This window comes from Rhinolophus ferrumequinum, chromosome 8 (genome assembly GCF_004115265.2).
Source record: "Rhinolophus ferrumequinum isolate MPI-CBG mRhiFer1 chromosome 8, mRhiFer1_v1.p, whole genome shotgun sequence".
Taxonomy (NCBI): Eukaryota; Metazoa; Chordata; class Mammalia; order Chiroptera; family Rhinolophidae; genus Rhinolophus; species Rhinolophus ferrumequinum.
The window spans coordinates 52522879-52542500 of record NC_046291.1 but is presented as its reverse complement, the minus strand read 5'-3'; the positions used below and the strand labels follow the sequence as shown (position 1 = coordinate 52542500).

The window sequence follows — 19622 nt, the reverse complement described above, 5'->3', positions numbered from 1 at the left end:
TAAAAAAAGAAGAAGAGGAGCATTGAAAGTAACATTGGATTTTAGCTATTTGGATGCAAAGGTCAGTTTTTGCAGAGTATGAATTTGCATGTGCAAGCTCCTTTGAAAACCAGAACAGTCCCAAGAACTGCACTTAGGAAACTATGTGAAAAATAACAGACAATGAACTTTTTACTTTTACCCTAATACGTTTCATTATTTAGATGGTTTATGTCTGCCACCGGGCAGGAAACTGGCCCTGATTCTAACAAATGTTTGTTCTGATGTGTTAAGGCAGTGTTTCTGGACATCTATTATTTTACCTTATCTTATTCAGGCAAAATCTCAAGGGAGTAAATAAGCAAGCAATCTCTACATTTAAGCCAAAAGTACTTGGAATCATTACAGTCCAAAGGTTTACAAACATCTTTCAACTGAGTCTTGTTTATTTTAAGATATTCAACATCTTTTGCATAGCCTCCCTCTACTGATACATCATGAAAAGAACATTCAAGCATCTTTTATTAGTATTATGTTGCCAAAAACCTAGCGATCCCTATAGGAAATTGTGAGATTCTCTGAAACCTAAAGCCTAGGATGATCTCTCTGAAGAAGTATTGGCTAAAACAGCTTAATGAAAAGACTTCTTCTTTACGTGTCCTTTTGCTTTATGAGGGGTGGCTAGTGATCTTTAGGTTATGGTGTTATTATCCTCATTGTAGCCCATTTGCTTTAAAATATTTCTAAATCTGTATTTTTGTAATTACCTCTAGATGATATGACCTGTACATATGAGAACATTGTGAATGTGTAGATTCATGCATCACAAATATGTGACAGTTCAATCAAAAATAATTTAAACTTATACTTGTAAATGTCATGATGAAAGTATCAATAAATGGTTTCTAATGTTTAATTCATAAGTATATGTTTTGATATTAATTTAGAAGAATATAAAGCAGTTTTTTAAAAATAATCTCTTTCTATTAGATTATGCACATTTAAACAATAAGTGGCTCAGGCAAAATAAGTCATTTTAATGTCATCTGTGATGGATTTTTCTTGACAGCTACTGTAAATTACAATTATACTGCTTCTCTCTGCACATGAAAGTAAGCATTGCAATAAATTATCTTTTATTTCAATCCATCATGTCTGCTTTTCAGAAACAGAAAACCTCAACTAGAAGTTCAGTACTATTGTAAGAAAAATACAGTAATTTGTGATCCAGTTTGAAATTTAAAAAAGTACCACTCTTTTGGAAAACAGTTGTTGGCTTTCAAAAATATTACTAATTGTACTTAAACATTCTTTGTCATCAGAGGGAATCCTTGGACTTGTGAATTCCTTCATTCAAAGACTACTGCTTAAAATAAAAATCTGGAAAGATTAAGGTAAAATTCCTTAACTTAGAAAATCAGGTGCCAGTTGAGGTCCTTTTAGAGATGTGACCCTTTAGAGAGTAGTGCTATTGATAGGATTCATGTAATAAAACTATTTTCATGTGCATTTCTATTTCATTAGAAAAGTATATACTTAAATATAGTACTTCTCTGCCCTCTTGGGGAATGGATTCTTAGCATAAAAATGTAGTTGAAATGTATTAAAAATTTTAACTTATCCCGACAATAGTTCAATTCAGGAAAACTGCCCCATGAAAAGGAATTAAACTGAACTGTGAAAATGGTCACAAGATGAATTTCCTTAATAGAAATTTCTCTTTCCATTATAAACTATAACTGAAACATGACTGTAATAATCCAAGATAATTTAAAAGTAAGTTCATAAACTACTTGTATACATCTTCTTCCTCCTCTCCCCTCTTCACCCTCCCCAAATAGTCCATATGAAGGGCTTCAAATCCTAAATGTGCTCAGGCTCATGCAGAAGTGTCCTACTATCTTAGAGGATTTTTAGTCAGAAAAAAATAAGAACAGAAGAGCTAATACCAGGAGAGTTTTTTTTTAGTAGATTGCAGTAAAAAGAAGGCAGATCAGTGATGAAATTTCCAGGGCTAGGAGACCCTGGTGCTCAAAAACAGACATGGTCCTGCAGTGGCTGGTGTCAGAGAGCACCTATGGCACTTCTTAGGCACCCTTGCCCATGCAGCTGTTGCCATCTTCCCCAACACACCAGTCAAGAGAAGCACACACGCTCCACCTTCCCATGCCACAATTAGGGTGACCAGTACTTGCTATTACAAGTCACTTGGATTGTCTCTAGGAAGTTAGATTTAAACCCTAGAATCAGGTAAATAATCTTGTGCTTATGCTGTATTCCAAAATAATAGAAGGGGTATGCTTTTAAATAGCAATTAAGCGTATTAATGAGATTTTATCCTATTTAGTCCCAGTAGGTATGTGTTAGAAAGCTAACCACCAATCCAAAAGGAAAATACTCTGAAAAGCAAACAGAAGCGTATACTGAGCTCCTGGGAATTGAGCATTGAGATGGGTGCTCAACCAAGGAACTGAGGGAAATTTGTCCTGTTCTTTTCCTCTTTCCACATGGCTGTGAAATCATCTGACCTTTGCATCCATGATACATACATTCTATGATACTCCTATAACCAGAAATTCCAGCAGGATTCAGGCAGTAAAATTGCACAGCTTCTTTCATGAAGAGGAATGAGAGGTATGGTGGGAGGAGGGACCCCAAGTGTTTTTGCAGAGTGGGCTTTCTTCCTCACCTCTCACTGGAAATTAAAATGAAGATTGCCACTGGAACACATTTAAGATGTAGCTGTGATGCCTGCCGATTAGAGCCTTAAAAAAAAACAAAACTAGTTTGTGTGTGTGTGTGTGTGTTTTAAGAAAAGAACAGTTTATATTGAATAGAATCACTGAGGTTTGTTGAGATTGAAGTAACATAATTTACAGGTGTAGGTAGAACCCATTCTTGTAAAAAAAAATCTAGATCATTATCTTATTTAATAATATCTCTTCCAACCTCTCTATCCACTTTCCATCCTCAGTTTCTATTCAGAAATTGTGTGGTACAAACAGAAAAGCCTTGGGAAACTTGTTTAACCTCCTGCCCAAAGTGCAAAAACACACAGAAATCACCATAGCAATAAAGCATAACTTAGATAGAAACATTGAATTATCATTCCTGTCCTCAACACATGCATAACTTACCTATTTCTGTGCTATCAGTTACATGGGAATTAAATCTGAATGGGAGTCTGCCCATCTGCTGTTTATAGTGACATCCTGGTCTAAGTGAAGGTACTTTACAGGTCTGGAGATGAAGGTTAAAAAATTTTTAGAGAAAAGTATATTGACATAAATGCTCATAAAGAGGCTGGCTAACCACTTTTGAGTTCATATTAAAGTAAATGGAGGATCTTTTGGAAACTAGTTTGGGATCTAAGAACTTTGGTTGCTAGATGGGAGGGGTTTTTGGGGATGGGAAAGAAGGTAAAGGGATTAGAAAGTACAAATTGGTAGTCACAAAATATTATAGTACAGGGATGTGAAATATAGTATGGGGAATATCAATGTATAGATAACATAGGGCGCCAGATGGGTACTGGACTTATCAGGGGATCACTTCATAGACTGTGTAGATGCCTGACCACTGCACTGTACAGGTGACGCTGATGTAGAGTAATAGTGAATGTCAACTATAATTATATATATATATTACATATATATATATATATATATTATAGATATATAGTCACGGGATGTAAAGTACAGCATAGGGAATATAGTCAATGGTATTGTAACAGCTAGATACAATGTCAGAGGCATAGTAGACTGAGAGGGGGGTTATCACTTTGTGAGGGCTGTAAATGTCTAATAATCATGTAAAAAAAAAGAGAATTTAAATAGTGGCCTTGTAAATCCCAATCCATTGTTATTTAGAATTAAGGTACTATGCCCTGCATTCACATGAAAATATAAATTGTTAATAGATATATGTTTTCGTCTTTCTGGTACTCCCAGAAATAAACAGGTGCACCTGATTTCAAAAACAATTTCTTAACCTTGTAGGTGAAGTTTTAGGGTTGGATTCTATGTGCCAGATTTCACTTTTATGGAATAGATGGCACCCAAACGATTTGCATGTAGGAGTAACTAATAAAGCATTCAGAATTAGGAATCAATACTTGCTTCTCTTCAGCATCACAGTGACTAAAAAGCATTCCTTATAAATTTTGGTAATCGTGTAGGTCTTGAGTGGAAATCCTAAATGAACACAAAGTTTTGGGGTGTTTCAAGAATATAGACAAGGCATATTTGACCTTTTATGTGAATGTGTCTGCAAAATCTACAATGTTTTGAAATAGATCAGAATAAGGGGACTATAGAAGTAGGAAGTCACATTTCTAGATCGTAATTACTTTTCTCTGTTTGGTTCCCAAATCAGTAGTAATTTTCACAGTCTTTTTGTGAAACCAATGCACACCAGGCAGGTTTTTGTGACCTGCATTATATGCACATGTATCTTGGTTACATCGATCTATATATATGTACATACACACCACTTGTTGTCTAAAAGTGTCCTTGTTTGAATGCTGTACTAAGGTAAATGAAGCAAACTACTGAGTAACATATATGCCTTTTTCTCTTCATTTATCCAAAAGGAGTTATTACAAGCAATGGCAAAAAAATTTAAATTATTCCAGAGTAATGAAAACATGTTGTTATTATCTGATTCTAAACATAACTGATTTTTTTCTATTTCATAGAACATTTTACAGTGACTTTGTTTTATCTAGGTATGCATTAAAAACTTATCTAATTTAATTAAATATTTCGTTTGGTCACTTTTAAAGCCACATAACTCATCAGAATGGTTTGCAAGTCTGTCCACATTTTGTGGGACATGGAATAGGATCCTACTTCCATGGACATCCAGAAATTTGGCATCATGGTAAGAAAGTTAATTTGGGAGCTGTTTATTGAATGGAATCAGGATAAGGCAGTTTTGCTCCTGAAGCTCTAATTTTGAATTCACATTATCATCTTTTTGTATTTGTATGTATAGGAGGTTACTTAATCATAACCAGCACATTACTGCATTACTGGATTAGAGCCCAGTAGTTTCAATCCCAAAGTAAGGTTTATTTTGTTTTTTGTCTTCTCCTAGAGGGTGATGGCTGGGAGGCACAAGGAATATTTGTCTAGAAAAAGTTACTGAAAACAAAATGCCATCGCATCAATGTCCCAGCAGCATGCACATATGACTGTTTTCTGTTTTTCTTTTTCTACCCCCTTCTCTAACTGCTGACTGTTGTGGTTAAACTTCATTACATCCTACACAGCGTTGACAGCTGATGTATTTAACAGCATGTACTCTTTAGTGATTTCTAGATTATACCCACCCTGTGTTCCTTCCCCCAGCATCTCCTGTTTTTCACTGTCTAGGTGTGCACCCCACAGTGGCAAGGCAGATGTGGGCCAGAAGAGGTGGGGAGATTAGGGTTAGGGTAGGAGGCAGTTCTTTGGAGTGTCCCCAAGGGGGGTCACACCTGCACAAGGATCAAAGGAAAGTTGGTCCTGGGGCCTTCCTTGACCTGTGTGCTTGGGGTGGGAACAGTCCCTGGAGGAACTACTTCCTGGAATGCATCCCCTGTAGGATCCCTGGAGACCCAGCAGGTCAGAACTCCCTTTGGGCCAAAGAGCCCCACCTGAGGCAGCTCTGAAGGCTCTGGGCTGGAGAGCAGACATGTGCCCCACCCAGAAGAAACACTTGGAATTATTTGAAGTCACCCCTGTCCTTGCCTCCTACTCCAGCCTGCACCCCAGGTGGCTGTCATACCTTTGCATCTGTTCCCCAAGATGTCTTTCTCTTTGGGGTGGGAGTGGGGCTCAAAGCCTAGGACCCAGTTAGCCAGGAGACCTCAGAGCAAGTGGCCAGGAGACAGTGGGGGGATGGGAGGGGGAATCCTGACAAGTGTCTAAAACACCCCGGCTGCCAGCAGGCTTCTCTGGAGCGTTGACCCCCAAGTGCAAAATATGCAAAGGCTGAGGCCCAGGAACCCTGTGTTTATCCCCTGGGTGGTAGCCTGCACCTAGGATTCTAAAAACTTCCATCCTCCCTTTAACTCTAAAAGAAAATTAAATTACCAAGTTTTTTGAGCAGCCCAACCCCTCTAATTCTGTTTCTCTCTATCCTTCTCCCCATTTTCCATTCCCACTCCCCCATGTTTTTTGTTTTGCAGCGAATGACAATGATCTACTCATGGAGGAGGGAATGGCGTTCACCATCGGTCAGTGTCTGAGCTCCTCTTCAGAGAGCAGTGGCTTCCCTATGGAAGCTGCAGTGTGGGCCTAGGCCGGGCAGCCCCATGAAGGACTAATAAAGCCAATCAGCGTAATGAAATAATTCAGACGCATAGTAAATCTGATTAAATAATATCCTTGAGCCCCATCTTCCTAAATCAGATACTTACCAACACATTTAGGAGACGGCAGCTGTTCAACCCTTTAATTCTGTTACCAGCATTATGTAGTCTTTGGGGGTGGTGTGTATGTGTGTGTGTGTTTTCATTAACACCCAGTAACTAGAGGCGATTATGTATAGCCCTTGCTCCCTGTTAGCAAGTGGCATGTACTCTCTGGTGGCCCATTCCTGGCTGATCATGTGATTGGTGTCACCACCAAATTCCAATCACCTAAGACCCGGAAGGCATCGGATTTCTGACTGTGGGACTTAATGGAGAAGCAATTAGAGTGAAATAAGAAAATTGTTATTTGCTGATTAATGAACATTTTGAGCATGTTTTAAAAATTCAAATATTTTTAAAAACTGACTGGTATTTATAAGAGGGACTGGTGTTTGGGTGGTTATTATCCGCAGGGTCCTAATTAAGGCTTGATTAAAATGCCCTTTTTTTCTCTAAAAAATTACGAACTAGGCAACTTCATACATTTTGAATGCCGTGCATTTCCTCTTCCTACTGTTTAGTTTGTAGTATACTATGTAAGCAACATCAATTATCAGCCCTTGCGAGGCGACAACATGAACCCGTGGGGGGAGTACTTGGGAGGAGGGGGGAGAACCCTCTTATTCTCTTTTTTGATAATCAGCCGAAACAACGTTTGACAAGAATCTGATTAGATTACTGCTGTAAATATTTTCCCTCTTTCAGAGCCAATCATAACCGAGGGATCCCCTGAATTTAAAGTCCTGGAGGATGCATGGACTGTGGTCTCCCTGGACAATCAAAGGTGTTTGCTTTCTGCCCCGTTGCTTTTGAATTATCTGGGAAGGGAAGCTCCTCGGGACCACGGCGCTGGCTCGCCGCTCCCCGCCCCGCCCGCGCCTCCGCGCCCCGCGACTGCTGCCTTGTGTGTTTCAGGTCCGCCCAGTTCGAGCACACAGTTGTCATCACCGCGGGGGGTGCGCAGATCCTGACCAAACTGCCCCACGAGGCCTGAGGAGCGGCCCGAAGGTCGCAGAGCCTGGGCGCCTTTGCTCCTCAATCGCTGAAATCCAGCTGGACAACTTTTAGAAGAAACGGGCGGACGGCAGGTCGCGCAGTAACCTACCTAGCACCTAGTGGCGTCTTGGAAAAACCCGGGTGGGGATGGGGGTCAGTTGGGAACTCAGATCTGAAGCTCTGCGTGGCCGCGCGGCTTCGGACAGACGGATCCTGGCGCGGGGCTCTGCTCACAGCTCGGGAAACGCTTCTGGAGGGGAATGGGGACGCCCTCGTTTGGAAGACGAGGGATTCCTAGAGATACGTGGTTTTCTCTTTCCTTTGTCTAGGCTCTGCCCAAGTATAAAGCTTTCACCTCTTAAACCCATTGTGTCTACGTTCCTTGCGTCTCTCACAGTTACTAGGGGGAGAGGAGGGTTAGGTGGTTAATTTTTGAGTCTCTGAACTTTTCACACGCGCGCAGAAAGAAAAACCCAAGCCTAGATGTTACCTCGGAATTTTTTTCAAGTTCTCTTTTTTCACCCTTGCGGACCCACATTGCCCGGCCCCGAGGGCGCTCGCAGAAGCCGGCTGCTCCCCAGCCTTTCGGTTCTTTCCCCCTCACAGCTCCTTTGCCATGAAAAGATTAGCCCGAATGGAGGGCTTGGTTACAAACATTTCCTTGCCTGTGGACCCGGGGCCTGGCCTTTCTGCAGGGCTGTATCAATCTAAAAACTTGGTTTTCCTGGTCCCCTGCGGCTTCTCCTCCCCTGCCCTCATCCTGCCCTGCAGGACCATCCCAGAAGTTACCTGAAAGACCCTTTTCTCTCTCTTTCTCTCCTCTCTCTCTCTCTCTCTCTCTCTCTCTCTCTCTCTCTCTCTCTCTCTCTCTCTCTCTCTCCTCTCTCTCTCCTCTCTAAGTCTCTCCTTTTTGTTACACTAAGAATTGGAGCAAGGGCACCAGGATGGGCTAACCCGTAAACTGACCTCTCCCCACACTGGCCCCCTTTGGACTCGCGCTGAGGCGCTGGAGACCTAGAGGATCCCAGCAAGTAGAGATACGGGAACTTTTGAGGCAAGGACCTAGTTAGCCGGATGGGAGCTGGTTAGTTTCACTACAGTTCTGCCCGCCCGCGCGCAGCTCCACCTGTTTCAGAAGCAAGAAATCCAAGGACCCACATTCTGCATCACCCAAGGCCCTTTCCTGCCTGAAGTACCCTTCCCTTGCGTACGCTCTCCAAGACCTGTTCACACCTGGGTTTAGGGGTGGAGAGAGGAGGGGCCTCTAGCAGTTTCCGTCTGGCTGTGGTTTTAGGAACAAGTCCAGTTAGGGTGTTCAGGTGGTCAGTGGTTGGGTTAGCTCTTGTTTCTACCGAAGGGAGTTTTGCAAAGTTGCTACCCACTAAATATAGCTTGGGCTGGAGGGAGCCAAGGAAATATGGGCACCTGTCGTTCCCATGACAGGTGGCCTCTGTGATTGGGCCCCAAGAGCCAGCTCTTCTCTGTGACACTTGAGTGGTGGGAAAAGAGATAGGAAACTAAGGCCAATGAGCATGCTGGGGAGAGAGTTCAGGTCAAGCTTTTTCTTGAACTCGGAATTCTCTTGAGGGTCCTCCAACCCCCTCCAGTCTTTCTCTGCTTCCCGGGATGGGGGATTTGGACAGAGATGATTCCCATTCTAGTGGCTCTGAGAGCTAAAAAATAGGAGGGTGGGGTTGAAGATTTATAAGGTCCATAGAGAAACTTTCGGGGTCCTGGAGAGTTGGCCCACAAAAGGCCTAGAGACTGAGGCTGCTGCCCCAAACAATCGGAGTCTCTAGAGGGGAACAAGGCCCAGACGGCCTTGGGAGAGGTTAGCCAGGGAATTACTTCACTTTTCTGGAGCAATCGGATTGCAACAATTAGCCTGTGTCTTATCTACGGATCAGTTTACTCCGAGGTTCCCCAAGAATAATTTTGTTAGGACCACAGGATTTTTACCAACCACGGGGATAACACGCTGCTTGTGCAGCAATTAGTCCGAGGTGGAGGTATTTATGGGATAGGTTTATAATTCTTTTATTAAAGTAATTAGCCTAAGGTTTAAACATTATACATACGTATATAAGTGTATATATACCAGTGTCAGCCAATACTCTGCAGCTCCGTAGGAAACAAACTTCATTTAAAATGAACTTCGTTTAACATGCTTTGAAGATGAACTTAGGAAGCAGATTTTAAACTAATTTGTCCTCCCCCAACACCCCTCACCCCCGCCAGCTGAACTGGACCCGAACCTCACCCGGGGCAGCCGGGAATGCAGCTAACGCGTGGCTACCGCGAACACCACCGGGCGCCGGGTCCTGCGGTGTCTCCACGAGGTTCTACTCGCAATGCGGGACTTTCGGGATAAATGGGAGAGTTTTGTTTCCTCTCAGAGTTGGGACAGGCAAAGATCTAAGCAAACCGGCTTTTCACAACAGGTGTCGCCTTAGCGGTGGGAGGTGGGAGGGCTCATAGAGTAGAGATAAGATCGCTTATTGAGAAGCTAGTCAAGGCCGGCGTCTCAGCGCCAGAGGGCCCCGGCTCAGCCGCGCCTCCTTGGACCTGCTTCTCTGGGGCTAAGAAATAATTTCGAGCGTAGACACTCCCTCACCCACATAAGCAAGACTCTGAAACCGTTTCCCGAGGGAGCGCGTGCGGGTCCTTTGTTCCCCGGAGCCAGCCCCTTCCCCCGCACTGTGAATGTCTTAGATCCCCCTCCAGATGGACAGAACGCCTCGGAGACAGTCGCGACCTGTGGCCGCCTCTCTCCCTTTTCCCCACCTTGCAGTTCTCTGGAATAAATTGGCCCTCGGCGGCCCAGCCGTCGGGGTTCCTCACGCGTTGTTCTGAGCACCGGCCGTAGCCAGCCCTGCTTCCCTCGGTCCCAACCTCTACCCGGCTCCAGCCGCCGCAATCACTTACGTGGGCAGGGCCCGTGGGGTGCGCGGGAGACCAAGGGCCCCGGCGGCATCCGTACTGCTGTGCAGGGAGCACAGCACCTCACTCCACACCCCAAAACAGGCGCTAGAAGGAGCAATTAAAACCACAAGGGCAACACGTAAACCAAGAGGAGTCGAGCAGCTCCGGGAGTTGGCTGGTAGTGGAGTCATTAGCTGTTTGTTGCTACAAAGCATCACCGTGTGTTTGAGCGATTAAGGGGGAAAAAAATCTTTTTAAACGTTGGCAAACCCGTTATTGGTTTGGAGGATTGGTTGTGGTTTTTTTTTTTTTTTTTTTTTGCTTTTGTTTTTCTTTTTGCTCCAACCACGCTGCCAGAAATATTTCGACCCCCAACAACGTGCACTTAAACCAAAGGAGAGGAATTCCGCGGGCAGCAGCTGCTGTTACAGAAGTTAAAAGAGGAGAGAGAGAGCGAGAGAGAGAGCGAGAGAGAGCGAGAGAGAGCGAGAGAGAGCGAGAGAGAGAGAGAGAGAGAGAGAGAGAGAGAGAGAGAAGCCCCTTCCACTAATATCTGTAACGACAGCACCGATGTAATTTGTTTTGAATGTTCATTTTTATTGGTGTTCCCTCTGCCAAAATGTGCTTGATTACAGAGGTTTGTCCTGTGATCACCGCGCACTCCAGACAGCGGAAGGTGCATCCGCGAAGGTTCAGCTCAGGCCAGATCAAATCCCGGGCTGTTTAACGCTGAAAGGCTGCATGTTGCTATTAGTGTTAAATATATGGCTAATTATGCGTATGAAAATTAAACATCAGTGTTATGCTAATGGGGCGCCTTCAGCTGCGGATCCGAGCACTTGAGACTACCATTTAATCAAATGAATCAGTAACTAATACATCTGCACGTGTGAACTTTCACAAGATCATTTCCCGTTCCCGTCACACCGCTAAATTATGAAAGAAATAATTATCAACACTTTCTAATTACCTAACAAAGTAATTTGGGATTCACCGTGGAGCTGGAGGGATGGGGAACCATCAGCCCCTCTCAGGCAGCGTGGTGTGCGCCACGCCTCGTGGGGTGGCTGTGTGGTTGAGACAGCGGGGGGCATTTGTGCACTTTTCTGTACCTAGAGCCCCAGAAGATGGAAGGCGCCTTGGCAGGTTTTGCCTCTACCAGCCCTGCCCCCAGTCCCAGTGGCGCCTTCTTTGACCACTGGGGATGAGGATACTGGGCGACAAGGAGAGACATGTCCACACACAGATATGTGAGCCTACTACAATTGGCCTGGTTTTGCCGTGGGTTTCAATGTCCCCCGGGACTCCTAAACTCCCAGTACTCTCGCCAGACCCCAGGAGGCCGGAAAATGACCACCTTGCGTCCGCGGCTCAGTTAGAACTGAGCCCGCCGGCTCCTCGGCTCCACTCGGCGCCGCGCCCTTTGGGCGAGTGGCCCTGGGCGCTCCACGCAGAGGGAGTAGAGAGGGGAGGGGGAGGCGGAGAAAGATTGGGAGGGGAAGAGGGAGTGTGTGTTGGAGAGTGGGGGGCGGTGCGGCCGCCTTTCCTGGGAGGAGAAGCGCGGGTTCCTGACTCTCCGCGCGCACTGTTTTAATCAGACCGGTGCAGCCTCGAGCTGGAGTGGCCAGCTGGCCTGGAGCAATGCGAGCGGGCCCCAGGGAGCGGCGGCGGCGGCGGCGCGGCGGCCCAGTGAGTGAGTTTGCCCGGAGGGCCCCAAACCTCACCCAGGGATGTGGCCGAGCGGACCCAGGCCAGGGAGGGGCCGTCCGGAGAGCACCGCGCTAGGCACAAGACGCTGGGGAGGACAGCTCTGTTGGCCGCCTCCAGCGACCACAGTGTGCGGCTTCGCGCTTCGGAGACAGTGGCCAGGCTACAGAGCCTCCCTTGCTCACCACCGGGCCGGGTGGCGGCGGCTAGGAGAAGCAGTGCCGGGGTCCCGGTGTTGGGGCGGGAGGAGGGTAGGGACGGTGGGGGGAGGGAAGGGCAGAGGCCCGGAGTCGCTGGTTGATTTCTGGGAAGTTAGGAGCACCGGGAGGCGGGAGGCTTAAGAGCTGCGGGCCGCGGAGTTCCCGGCGCGGGCGCCACAGTCCATTGTGCACCCCAAACGGCGCGCTCTGTTGCAGAGGAGCCCCGGCCGGGAAGTGTGGACGCGTCTCTCCGGAGGCCGGGCCGCCTTGCCAGTTCTAGTCCAGCGGAGCCGGAGCGCCTCGGACCAATCCCCGGTGATTATGCAAGGCAGCGGACCAATCAGCTCCGCCAGCTCATGAATATTTATGACCTTGGCTGAGTCAAAGCTTTGAAGCGAGTTTTGGGAGCTCGGCAGCATCATGCTTAGACTTTTCAAAGAGACAAACTCCATTTTCTTATGAATGGAAAGTGAAAACCCCTGTTCCGCTTAAATTGGGTTCCTTCCTGTCCTAAGAAACACAGAGACCCCCAAAAGGAAAGCAGAGGAGAGAGAGAGAGACCCACACCCAGACCCCGCGAGAAGAGATGACCATGACCACCATGCCAGAAAGTCTCAACAGCCCCGTGTCGGGGAAGGCGGTGTTTATGGAGTTTGGGCCGCCCAACCAGCAAATGTCTCCTTCTCCCATGTCCCACGGGCACTACTCCATGCACTGTTTACACTCGGCGGGCCATTCGCAGCCCGACGGCGCCTACAGCTCGGCCTCGTCTTTCTCCCGACCGCTGGGCTACCCCTACGTCAACTCGGTCAGCAGCCACGCGTCCAGCCCCTACATCAGTTCGGTGCAGTCCTACCCGGGCAGCGCCAGCCTCGCCCAGAGTCGCCTGGAGGACCCAGGTACGTGCGCCCGCCAGGGAGAGGAAGAGGTACGAAGGAGAGAGGGAGGGGAGGAGGGAGAGAGAGAGAGAGAGAGAGAGAGAGAGAGAGAGAGAGAGAGAGAGAGAGAGAGAGAGAGAGAGAGGGGAAAGGGTGAGAGAGGTGGGGTGGGGGTGGGGTGGGGAGGGCGCCGGAGCAGTGGAGGTTTCGGGTATCAATCTATGTCCTTGTCATAGCAAAGAAATTTTTTAAAAACCCACATAACTCTCAACTATCCAGCAAAGGATAAATAAACCCGAGAACATCCCCTGACACTGGCTGGGCCTCTGGGTGGCTCCGTGCGCCGAGCACACAATGCCTCTCTGGAAAACAGAAACCCACATGTGCACGTATTAGTCTCGGTAATTATTTATTGCGTAGCGCTATAAACAATGTATGCAATTAAGGGTAATTAAACCTCAACTACCGTCTGCAAAAATAGCAAACTTTCCCTTCAAAAGCAGGAGCTGCGCGCCTGGGAACTGCCCCACTCCGCCTGCAGAGGCCCGGGTTGGGCCCTAGGACTCCCTTCCCTAGCTTTAGGAGTTTCTTAAGCGTTCTCTCTCCTGGCTCTGCCTCCGTCACCTTCAGTAGTCACTTGCCCTCGGCTTCCCGCACTAAAGGCTGTCCCTCGCATTAACAACGGCCTACGCTTCTGCTGTCCCTCCAGGGGCTGACTCCGAGAAGAGCACGGTGGTGGAAGGCGGTGAAGTGCGCTTCAATGGCAAGGGGAAAAAGATCCGCAAGCCCAGGACGATTTACTCCAGTTTGCAGTTGCAGGCTTTGAATCGGAGGTTCCAGCAAACTCAGTACCTAGCTCTGCCCGAGAGGGCGGAGCTCGCGGCCTCTTTGGGACTCACACAGACTCAGGTACCTAGCTGCTGCACCTCCAGCGTGCAGGCTTCCCGCGGCCGGCCTGCGCCTGGCGCTTTCTTTTTTGCTCTCTGGGCCTCAGGGTGGAGAAGGAGAGAGATAGAGAGAGACAGAGAGAGAGAGAGAGAGAGAGAGAGAGAGAGAGAGAGAGAGAGAGAGAGAGGCCCTGCCACCTATGGCTCTCCCATCCTCTCCCCTTCCACCCTCGTTCTCTCTGACCTGACTGTGTTGCTGCACTTAGTACTCCGCACTGCCCTTCCCCCCCCACCACCACAATCTGATTAGGGCTCAGGGAGGATTTCCCTAGACGTTTTGTTTGGGGACTGTGAGGTCACACGTGCCCGAACAACTGGAACAATAGACACGGGGGCTTAATCCCTTTTTGCCTTTAAAGTGTGTGGCTAATCACTGGGGTCCAAGCCTCTGTCTCCCTCCTCCTCCTTTTCACCGGGCAGGAGATGGGGGGGGAGGGTGTCCTTTCTTCTGCCCTCTCACCTCCTAAGTCCCAAACCCTGGAGGAGAAACGGGACCTTCTTTCCCAGATTTTTCTAAGACTCCGGGGAGCCCATGGGCATTTTGATGACGATTGGAGCGGGTTTCCAACATCCGGGCCAGGATTTGGAGCAGAGCTGGGGAAAACAAACAGACTCTAGGGAAAGGTTGATATAAGTCCAAAGGAAAACTTGAACAAAACTCAGGCCTTCTTAGTCAGCCCCCAGTTCATTCAAGAGCAGAAAGAATGGCTCAGAGAGAGGGCGGGTCGCACTGCAAATTTATATCCACCTTTCCTCCATTCGATTCTTTTATTGAGGTTCATATTGGAATTGAAGACTATATTGTGCAGGCACTGCGTCTTTTCCAGACGATTGCCAGGGTTTGGCTGAGTCCCTGGCAGGAGAAGGCCTAGCAGCCCGACTCACCCCTTACTACCACGCCCCCTGGTTCTGCGAGAGCTGCCCCTGTCGGCCTCAGGCGGCGGCATCCCTGGTTCTTAATTGGTGGTGGTGGTGGTAGCGGTAGCGGTGGTGCTTCTGCTGCTGCTCTGCACCCCCAGCAGGGAGCTGCCGGGTCCCGTAGGGCAGCAGGGAGGATACTTTTTAGCTGTCCCACAGCCACCTTATCTCCCCACAACTACTATAGGCACCATGTACCTAGCCCGAGTCACATTGTTGTCCGCTCTTGCAGGTCAAAATCTGGTTCCAGAACAAGCGCTCCAAGTTCAAGAAGCTGATGAAGCAGGGTGGGGCGGCTCTGGAGGGTAACGCGCTGGCCAACGGCCGGGCGCTGTCTGCCGGCTCCCCGCCCGTGCCACCGGGCTGGAACCCCAACTCCTCATCCGGGAAGGGGTCAGGCGGCAGCGCAGGCTCCTACATCCCCAGCTACACATCGTGGTACCCCTCGGCGCACCAAGAAGCTATGCAGCAACCCCAACTCATGTAAGGTTGCCCACCCGCACCCGCCAGCCTCCTTCCCGTTTCCCCTGGCCCGAGCGCCTCCTGCCTCCCGGTCCATCCACCCCATCCGTGTGCCCTGGACCCGGAGAAAGGCCCAGAGGGAAAGAAGAAGGAACAGTGAAGGCGGGACGCCCGCAGCCTCCTCCTCGGAGCCCCGCGTGGTCTCAACCGGCGACTTCCCCGGAGCCCACACCCTCGCCCGAAACCCTGGCCTGAGCCGCGAGCTGACAGCAGAGAGCGGCCTTGGAGCGCAGGCAGAGCCACCGGAGACAGCCGTTGCAACAAAACGAGCCGGCTGAACCCGGCCCGAGACCCTCAGCTGTGTGGACTATCAGGAAAAAACAAAAGCAATGTAGAAAAAGCAAAAGCTCTTTTCTGTCCTTTCCGTCTCTTGTCTCCTTTCGCTCTGTATCTGTGCGCTGACGAAGTCGAGGTCCTCGTCTGTCCGCTGTCCTCATTGTTCGGCCTCTGGAAAAAGTCACCAGGTCCGAGGAGGCGCAGTCCACCAGGCCGCCTATTTCCGGATACTGGGATGTTTTGTCCTTGCAGACCTTCTCCTGGGTCTGCCTCACCATCCGTGTAGTTTGTTTGGGAACTGGGAGAAATTGGAGGGAGGGGTTTTTATTTATTGAGAAATGGACTTCGCCTGAGGCTGAATATTGGCCAGTTCGCGATTCTGTGGGGCACGAGGAGCGCACGGTCCAAATGTACCGATTTCTTTAAACACACCGATAAACGATTAAAGAGAATATGGTGATTTTTAACTTATATGGTAACTTTTGTACTTCGCTGGTAGAGGTTGGAGCCGAATTATTTGCATTTTTTACATGTCCTGTGTTATTTTAAAAAGAAAGAAATGAAGCCAACACAATTTCTCATCTTGAAAAGAACGCTTAGTCTTCTTGCCTGGACAAGAAGGAAAATCTGAATTCCCTCCTTAGGGAGAAGGAGAGGACCGAAGGGCAGTGGTAAGAAGAAAGAGGCAGGCGTGAGCTAGTGCCCTGTAGCAGTGGGCTTTAAAGTAAGACAAAAGCAACTGTACAAGAATCCCCAGAGGCTGGATCACAGAATAATGCCAGTCGCCACCCTGAACGCACAGTCTCCAGTGCAGGATCTAATCGCTGTACATATTATTATTGTTATTAATTATTATTGTTATTATTATTGTTCTGTAAACATGTTGCACAAGCTTAGCTTTTTTCCGTTCCGTTGTGTGTGGCTGTAAAACCTGATGCTTTGTGAAATGAGAATCTTGACATTTTACTTGTGAAATTTGGAAAATGTGATCAGTTGAAATCAACCGTGTTTTGTGTTCTCTATGTCAAAGTTTAGTTTTATATTGAGAATGTTAACTTATTGCTTTGTATCTTGGGGAAAAAAAGGACTTTGTAAATAAGTTGTAAAGTTTCTTTAAGACAGTAAAATTATGGTTTCGAGAAAGAGCTGCTGTCTGGTGTGCTGTGTCAGGGGGTGCTGGGGGCCGGCCAGGCTCACACCTCTGGGGATACATAATACAGCAGCAGCGACTCCTGGCTCCAGACATACCAGGATAAGGGGCTGATGCCCGCAGGGCACCCCTCTGGGACTGTTCCTCAGGCCTTGCCTCACCGCCACGGGGTCTGATCCCTACCTGGGTTAGAATGGTAGTGGCAACCATCCCTGGGAAGGAGGATCAGGAGCAGGTGCCGCAAGGCAGAGCCAGGGCTCAGGAACCAAAGAGACTGAAGGCCTGCTGAGAGGAGATCAAAGCAGAGCTCCAAGGCAGCCGGAGGGTGAGATCTGAGTACCCCCCAAGCCCATTCACCTCGCGGGAGGCCTAGAAGCCTGGACGCAGAGACACCCGGCTTTGCCCCCTCGCCTCCGCGGGGATCTGGCCTCCTGGCTTTTGCTTGCCCCGAGGGTGCTGGATCCTGACGTGGAAAAGACGCGGCCAGACGCCGGAAAGGGGCCGGAAGGATACGTCTGCCAGGCTACCCTCCAATCAATCAGTGAGCTTCAGGGGACAGTCCCGAGGCGCCACCCTGGCCCCTCCACAGCCACTCCCACCCACTTGGCCCCATCCACAAGGAGAGGCCAATTCCCGCCTAATGATCCCGGGCTTTTCTCTGCGCCTAGGAGAAATGGAGGCGCCGAGGGGCAGGTGGGCTCCGCTGACTCGTCGGAACCAGAGAACCGGCTGAGTCGGGTCCCCAGACCAGGCCATTAAGGGGGCATCTCCAGTGGACCGTTCCCATCAGTTCACTCCTAAAGAACGTCATCTCCGAGCAGCTAAAACCAGCCTAGCACTCTCCTCCGCCCAGTGGCCCGGCTCTTCAGCTTAATCTCAACTCTGAACTGAGGAAGCTCGGGAAAATTGCGGCCCCGACAGCTGCTTTGAGCGACTCCCAATTCTCTCGCACCCGCCTTCTGACACTGCTTCCCGCGGGGGCTGGCCCTCCGCCTTTGGGGGGCCCTTTGTAGAGCGCTCTGGAGAGCAGAGCGGAGAAGGCAGTGATCTGTGTTGTGACAAGCACCCATTTTTCAATTGGTGCTGGTGAAAGATCAGATGCGCCAGGCTCTTCCTACGCCCTTTGGGAAGGGGAGGGGAAGTGGCGGGAGGAGAAGGTGTAGAGAAGGTAGGGGAGGTAGTGGGGTATGGAGCTTGGGACCTTTAGGCCCCTTTACGGCCTGGGGTTGGGGCTTTTCCTCTCCCGCAGGCCCCCAGAGCTTGAAGCGCTAATGGGAGAGATGAGACCTCAGAAAGGGTGCGGGCCGGGATGGGGCCTCATTGCCCAGGCTGGGCTCTGGTGCGGGAGCAGGGACCTTCCTGGATTTGGTTACCCTGCGAAATGTGACTTTGCTAGCGGGGAGATTCTGGCAGATTTCTCTCACGCATCTGACTCGGGTTCCCCAGACCGCAGTCAGGGCCCAATGCCTGCAGCCACAGGCAAAATCTACTTGGTCAAGCGGATTTTAATATACTTTGAGATATTAGCTTATACTAATTTAATAATCTCTTGCTAACAGTTCAAATAGAGAAATTATTAGTTTTAGCTCAGTGAAGGCGGTTTTTAGTTAGGCTCTATTATAATTATAAGCAGTTGTATTTTTTAAAAAATGTTAATCTCAATATAGGCCTAATTAATGCTGCCTTGTTACTGACAAGTAGTTCATCAAATATCTGATTCAAAGATTTTCATAATGAGTATATTAATTAAACTATGAATAATCCAAAGGTGGTTATATTTAAACAATACCTCATTATAATGATTAAATACTGATTTCGAATATTATGTCTTAACAATTGTCACTTAGAAAACACAACCTTTCCTTATGTATGAGTCTGTAATGGCGAAATGTAATTTTGGGATTTTTCCCCCCCTTGTTCAAAAAATGTGAACCTCATTTTAAAACACTTCTGAAATAGGTTACACACAGCTTAATGATTATCAAAATGACTCTTTTCTGCAAAAAAAAAAAAAAAAAGACCCCAAAGTGCGCATACAGCTGCAAACCCAAGAGGGTCAGCATCATTTCACTGTATTCTCTTCTTGATTACAAGCCGGGCCATCAAACACAACATAATTACAGTAATTTCAGGTTTATTTATTCTAATGCAGTTTCCCCATCTCTCTGGTAATTATGAGCAATTTTTTCGCCCAGGGAATCTTTTTGCATTAACAAAAGAGATAACGCACTGAAAGCCAAATTTGCTGTGCATTGAGAAAAGGAAAAAAAAAATCAAATAGGTGCGAGCTGCCATCTCTGCAATTCTCCGGTACCGGAGCCGGCAAATTGCTTGCAGGTGTATGGAGCAAGCTTGTCAATGGCCGGGCCTCCAAATTAGCAAATGCACAGCGTCGAAGTAATGAAGACAGACTTAGCAAAATTGCCAAACAACAGATACCTCTTTAATATCTTCTCTCATACACACTCGCTCTAAAAGGGGGTAAGAGCGGGGGGTGGAGGGGCAAAAGCAACAATCCACAGCCCCCTCCTCACTGGTCTTGGGTTTCATAAGCTTGGGACTGAGTGGTCCTACAAGTAGTGGTCTCATTGTGGAAGAACACAGCTCCTAAAGTTAGGCAACATTTTAAAAATATGAAATGGGAAACATGTTTATATAGTTTACAGCTTTCCTTCATGGACTACGGCATCATGTTTTATATTTATTTCTTTCTTTTTGGGATCTGTACCT

At 47.9% G+C, this 19622-nt stretch overlaps 2 protein-coding genes across 4 annotated transcripts in view; both read left to right on the top strand.

Moving 5' to 3' along the window:
• METAP1D (methionyl aminopeptidase type 1D, mitochondrial) overlaps positions 1-7724 on the top strand; it is a 69555-nt gene extending 61831 nt beyond the window's left edge. The window contains exons 7-10 of one of the 2 annotated variants that reach the window (XM_033111389.1): positions 4763-4860; positions 6152-6199; positions 7082-7160; positions 7292-7724. In XM_033111389.1, coding sequence (XP_032967280.1) covers positions 4763-4860; positions 6152-6199; positions 7082-7160; positions 7292-7370 — 304 coding nt within the window. In that variant the 3' untranslated portion in view covers positions 7371-7724. Of the gene's footprint in view, positions 1-4762; positions 4861-6151; positions 6200-7081 lie in introns of both variants that reach the window. The other variant, XM_033111390.1, reaches the window with a different exon arrangement.
• Positions 7725-11857: 4133 nt separating this feature from the next.
• DLX1 (distal-less homeobox 1) lies at positions 11858-16876 on the top strand. Of its 2 annotated transcripts, none has more exons than XM_033111491.1 (4): positions 11858-11987; positions 12717-13100; positions 13789-13988; positions 15177-16876. In XM_033111491.1, the coding sequence occupies exons 1-4, from the start codon at positions 11936-11938 to the stop codon at positions 15429-15431; spliced, it is 891 nt and encodes a 296-aa protein (XP_032967382.1). In that variant the 5' UTR covers positions 11858-11935; the 3' UTR covers positions 15432-16876. The 2 variants fall into 2 exon arrangements, with proteins under 2 accessions (XP_032967382.1, XP_032967383.1); XM_033111492.1 differs by having other exon boundaries at positions 11891-11983.
• The last annotated feature ends 2746 nt before the right edge of the window (positions 16877-19622 follow it).

Bases quoted from the DNA above. Each gene is read 5' to 3' on its own strand.
- DLX1 (XM_033111491.1), top strand. From the start codon at position 11,936: ATGCGAGCGGGCCCCAGGGAGCGGCGGCGGCGGCGGCGCGGCGGCCCA. The intron at 11,988-12,716 runs GTGAGTTTGCCC...TCCTGTCCTAAG, and splicing joins GCGGCGCGGCGGCCCAGTGA to AAACACAGAGACCCCCAAAA. The intron at 13,989-15,176 runs GTACCTAGCTGC...CCGCTCTTGCAG, and splicing joins TGGGACTCACACAGACTCAG to GTCAAAATCTGGTTCCAGAA.